The 6000-nt window shown below is 42.9% G+C and overlaps 1 protein-coding gene across 3 annotated transcripts in view; it reads left to right on the forward strand.

The window, feature by feature from the left end:
* COL22A1 (collagen type XXII alpha 1 chain) overlaps window positions 1-5519 on the forward strand; it is a 766089-nt gene extending 760570 nt beyond the window's left edge. For all 3 annotated transcript variants that reach the window (XM_033933743.1, XM_033933744.1, XM_033933745.1), the window contains exon 63: window positions 3996-5519. In XM_033933743.1, coding sequence (XP_033789634.1) covers window positions 3996-4183 — 188 coding nt within the window. In that variant the 3' untranslated portion in view covers window positions 4184-5519. The remainder of the gene's footprint in view (window positions 1-3995) is intronic.
* The last annotated feature ends 481 nt before the right edge of the window (window positions 5520-6000 follow it).

The raw sequence follows: 6000 nt of genomic DNA on the forward strand, positions 1-6000 counted from the left end.
GGTGCCGCTGCAACGATAATTGTGATATATGACCAAGATAAAACAGTGTTCGGCTCTAATAGTAAAAAAAACAAATAAAAACTAAAATAAGAATAAAGTATATGTATAAAATGTCATCATATTTCTGATGAGGATCAATGATGACTGCAGCCAAGGATGGTTAAGTTACCCCACCCAGATCCTCTGGAAATACAGTTTTCAGGTGTTTCTATAGTTCTTCTTTCCCTTGAAGGTTATATGATTGCACGGAAAGTATTGTGCAAGTAGCCAGAATATTACTAACTAGTTTTTTAGCCCGTTACATTAACGGGTGCAAGAATAGATGTGTAGACAGGCATTTCTTTCTCTCTTTCTGTATGTGTGTCTTTCTTAATTTCTCCCTGTCCCCCTTTCTTTCTGTCTCTCCCCCCTGTCCAGCAGTAGCCCTTCTCCCTTCCTTTTACCTCCCCTCTGTCCAGCAGAACCCCTTTCCTGCTCCCCCCGTCCAGCAGTAGCCCTTCTCCCTTCCTTTTACCTCCCCTCTGTCCAGCAGAACCCCTTTCCTGCTCCCCCTGTCCAGCAGTAGCCCTTCTCCCTTCCTTTTACCTCTCCTCTGTCCAGCAGAACCCCTTTCCTGCTCCCCCTGTCCAGCAGTAGCCCTTCTCCCTTCTTTTTACCTACCAATATTCCCATTTCCCCTTTTACCTTTCCTATTTCCACCTTTTTCACCCCATCCAGCATCATTAGAGTACCTGTTGCATTGTTGGTGTTCCAGTGTCTCCTCTGCCTTGGGTCTGGGCCGACTATTGTGGGCCAGGATTGTCAGGGGTGCCCTGTGGGACAGGCAGGGGCAAGGGTCAGCAGAGGTGAGGGAGTTCTGGGTGGCAGCATGAGTTCACTCTGGTGCGGGGCCTCTGCCGTGTCGCGGGGAGCTGGGGTCTGCACTTCTAGCCACTTTCCTCTAGAGTCCCTACTGCAGCGCGCAGGCGTCGCATCGCGCGGCGGTGACGTCCAGGCCTTGCACTGCCACGTCTCTCCTGAGCCGCGACGAAGAGGGCAGGGGGTGCTAGCGGCTGGCAGCTGCCGCTCCGCACCGCCTTTCGCCTCAAGCCGCCGCGGCCTCCTCCCGGCAACCGCCTCTCCGCACTGCCTTGCCGCGGCAGCGTCTAAAGACACTTCGACCCGTAGCGCTGTATTGTGAGGTGGAGAGCAGGGAAGCTTGTCTGGCGCACATGCGCACTCGTGCCGCCGCGACAGATCAAGGAACACGCGGCGCGAGTGCGCATGCGCGCATTAGCGTTTTATTATATACGATGCGAGTGACTAGTCAATGTATAAGGTTGCCATTAAAGTGAATTTGGTTTGAAGACCTGTCTTTCTCTGTTCTCTCTGGATTCCTTGCTATCTGAATAGGGGTTCCTACATTTGCATGGGAAAGTTTGTAGTCCACTGAATTTAGCCAGTTAACTGGCTAGATCCATTTAAAAGAGCAAACAAACCAAAACTGCAGACTTGTACACGGTGCAGGCAAATTTTATTTTGACAAATAAATCTTAACTAAAAACCTTTTACCAGACAGGGGACCCAACACGGTCCGTGTTTCGGACAACCTTCATCAGGGATCCTAATAGGTACAAATACAATATTAAAACAACCATATAAAAATTAAGATAATAAAAGTGCTATATATGAATATTGTATGTTTTGATGATCCTACTTATATCATCAAAACATACAATATTCATATATAGCACTTTTATTATCTTAATTTTTATATGGTTGTTTTAATATTGTATTTGTACCTATTAGGACCCCTGATGAAGGTTGTCCGAAACACGGACCGTGTTGGATCCCCCGTCTGGTAAAAGGTTTTTAGTTAAGATTTATTTGTCAAAATAAAATTTGCCTGCACCGTGTACAAGTCTGCAGTTTTGGTTTGTTTGCTCTGGTCTGTTTTTTCACTGCAGACGAAGTTGGACCTCTGGTTCTTTTGTTGTTTTGTTGCTTTTAGATCCATTTAAAAATCATCTTCTCAATTAAGGCACCCACAAACCTGTGTTTTAGTCTGGTTTTCAGATATCTGCAATGAATACATATGAGAGAGATTTACCTATAATTGAAGCAGCGTATATAAATCTAATGGTTGATGATAGAGATTGAAGATAGCGAGTTCCTCAAGATCATGGATCAGGAATTATCTACTTTACAGTATGATGTATTGTTTTTTTCTCCCTTTGGTTTTAACCTTGTATTTTTCTTGTAAATCGCCTAGATATATTGATAGGCAGGATATCAAATATATAATAAGCTTGAAACTTGAAACTAATGCATACTGTAAGTATCTTGGAAACCAGCATATCAGAGGGTACTTGAGAAACATTGTTCGAAAGAATCACAACATAAACTACATCACATACAATTATTAGGGACAGATTTTCTAAACTAAACTAAAACTAGGGCCTCCTTTTACGAAACTGCGATAGCAGTTTCTAATGCGAGGAGCTGCGCTGAATGGCTCGCGCTGCTTCCAACGCTCATTGAGTTCCTATGAGCGTCGAGAGCTGCGCGGACCATTCAGCGCGGCTCTCTGCACTAAAAACTGCTATTGCAGTTTCGTAAAAGTGGAAGTTAGATTTATAGATCGGGTCACCTTCATATAATAAAGCTCGACTCGGTTTACATCAATTAAAACAAATATAGATAAGAACATGAGTTTACAATTTAGAGAATAGCCATGTTTTTACATTCTTACGAAAAAGTTGAAATGAACCTGATTTTTTAACCTTAGAGGAATATCATTCCATATTTCTGTTAGTTTGAAAGGATAAGATTTCCCTAATTTATCAGTAAAAACAATTCCTTTAAGACAGGGGTGTCCAATGTCGGTCCTCGAGGGCCGCAATCCAGTCGGGTTTTCAGGATTTCCCCAATGAATATGCATTGAAAGCAGTGCATGCAAATAGATCTCATGTATATTCATTGGGGAAATCCTGAAAACCCGACTGGATTGCGGCCCTCGAGGACCGACATTAGACACCCCTGCTTTAAGAGAAGGAAAAGACAGTTTGAGTTTTTGCCTGGTCCTAACAAGACCCAATCTTTGAATGTTCCAGGAAAGAGGTACAAGTGAGGAACATATGCCAAATAAAATCTTTGAAAGTTAAACAGGAACATTTGAAAAGTATCCTGGGGAATATCGAAAGCTAATGAAGTTTAGCCAGTAATGGATGTTCGTGCTCATATTTACTCTTGCTGAAAATCAACCTAGCCGTGGCATTCTGAATCAACTGGAGCCTCTGCAAGCTGGTTTTGGTTAGGCTGGTGCAGTGATCATGTTAAATAGCGCAAGTACCAGCACTTAAATTAATCGTATACGTGCAGTGCCATTTTTCATAGGGCAGTGCTCACCAGTCTTTCTGCAGCCATGACCACAAATCACATACTGGCAGAAAACACATGATTCCACGTTGTGACACCCAAACTCAGGTTTCTTGACCTCATTTGAAGTCCTGAGCCACAGTTTGGGAAGCTCTGCTATATATCGTGCCGGCATAATTCATTTAGTTTAGGCCTACTGTTTGGCCTAAACTACATCTTTTCTGTAGCCGATTAATTTGCATTTGTAAACCTGATAAGTTAGGTATTATCAATATCAAGTATTACAGTATGTTTGCCAAACTTATTTCAAAATCCAAGTTCTTTTTTTTTTTTTCTTTTTTTCTTTATTCAGTTTTAACTCTTGCAACAAGTGTACAAAATTCAATCAAATAATTTGTACAAATCACTTGACATTCTAACAATTATTGTCAAATGCATATAAAAAAGACCCCTCCCCCACCCATCCCATTCATCAGGAATAAACCCATTAAATCACATAACATACCTCCCCATCCCCACATTAAATATAGTCCTATGTAATAGAAGGTCTGCAAAATCCAAGTTCTAAAGTCTAACTAAATCTCTGCCAATTTTCTCTGTAAATGTAAAGCTTAACTAAGTTCCTCTGCCCTCTCTAGGTATTCCAGGAGAGCCCGGTGAAGCTAAAGATGGAATACCAGGAACATCAGGCCCACAAGGTGAACCAGGGTTAGCCGGCATGCCCGGCCCTCAGGGCCCTCCAGGTCCCAGTGGACAGTGTGATCCTTCCCAGTGTGCTTACTACGCGAGTCTAGCTTCAAGGCCTGGCAACGTGAAAGGACACTAATGCCAAACTCCAGGACACTGTGGACTGTTTTCTAAAACTTGAACTCAACTCTGACAAGGAAACAAAAGAACTCATTGGCATATTTCATTGTTTTTGCTAAGTTTTGGGAGTGCTCCTCCTTTAGAGGACCTACAATTGCTGCCGGTCGGTCAAATTAGATTTTTCTTTTAAGGTTTGAGATATGATTTATTTTCTCTGACATTAGAGAATATTGAGAAATGCTAAAAGAGCAACCCTCGGTAATGCAAAGCTGATGTCCCTTTCATGTTAGGAGGCCCATTGCCCTATTGAAGATATCCCGTGATTCAGACTTCTCACGTTCGTCCATTACCAAGATTTCTAGTTTAAAAGGCACCGAGTGCCCTCCTACAGTATGAGATACCAATGGAAGTCAGAGCTCATGAAAACTCTTCAGATGTTGACATAACCCAACAAAAAAAGTGAACATTATTTAGCAACATCAGCTTATAAAATGATCATCTTAAGCCCTCATGCACTTTTTACTGGTTGGTAATTGAAAAATAAAATGAACCTGTGACTTGTAAGTCACAGAACAACCTCATATGGGCAATACCTAAGTGTTAGTATAATAAAGTCTCTTTAGTCTCTGGACTTCAGCTCCAGAATATTCTAATTGAAGAGGCTTTCATAAGTTAATAGGTGTAGCCTGAGGTACCTCTAAAGGTACTCACTCACGTTTTGGGTGAAAAGGCTTTAAAATGAAGGATGACGCCTGATATTATCCTTAATTAGCCTGAGGAAACAACCAGATAATAACTGGGGACATTGCAGAAAAACTAATCAGGTGCCTTCTTAAAATAAAAGCTCTACAGATTTCACAGACATTGCTTTCTATTTTGAATCTACCAGGAGACGTTTACCTCCTCAAACAGTCCGACCATATGTCCATTCTGTTTGAGCCCGTTAGTCTCAGAAGATCGGGAGGGTGGGTCCTTTCTAACAGACAAACACGATTGGTGCTAAGCAATCCAAGTTAGGTTGTGACAGTTAAGCAACAAACTGCAATTGTAGATCATGAGAAAAACTGCTCTGGCAATTTATGAAACTTATCCTAATACATTTGATTTATCAGAAATCTGCTTGTTTTAAATCATGTTGTGTTGCATTAGTCCTGTACTGTGAGAAACTTAAAATTAGCTTCTGATATGACAGCACAGCAAAAATAAAAAACCCAAGGCCAAATGTAAGGCAGCCAGAAAGTGTATGCACCTTCTAAGTCCCCTTTTGGCCTAAGGCCCTAAACGCTGAAAGTAGCAGCAGGAAAAACGTCCATTCTCAAAAAAAACGTCCAAAATTAGTTTGTTTTTTGTTGTTTTTTTTTAGAATGGCCTACCTCTACATTCAGCAGTTTAATCGCCCAGACCACCACTACGTCTAAACTTAGAGCACATTATCAACCAAAAAATTGCCCAAGTCCCAAACGCCCAAAACAAGACCTTTTAGGTGAAGGAAGAGCCAGTCCTTCGACTAAAAGATGGATTCTGTAACCGATGTCTGTCAAAAACAACACCGGTCACAGAACCCCCTCCCCCCCCCCCCCCGCAACAATCGCGATCCCCTTTCCCCCCGAACTGCCACAACCCGAGGCAGGAGAGATGCCCAATCTCTCCTGTCGCGATTGCGATCCACCCCCCACCATCGAAACAATACCGGCAGGAGAGGGCCGAACCCCTCCTGCTGAGATGCACCCATGACCCCCCCACCCCCCCTAAAATACAGGCAGGAGGGATTCTAGGCCCTCCTGCCCACAGCACTCCTCCCCCTGTGAATGCCCCCAAACCCCCAATTGGCCCCCC

This window comes from Geotrypetes seraphini, chromosome 2 (genome assembly GCF_902459505.1).
Source record: "Geotrypetes seraphini chromosome 2, aGeoSer1.1, whole genome shotgun sequence".
In the NCBI taxonomy this organism is placed as follows: Eukaryota; Metazoa; Chordata; class Amphibia; order Gymnophiona; family Dermophiidae; genus Geotrypetes; species Geotrypetes seraphini.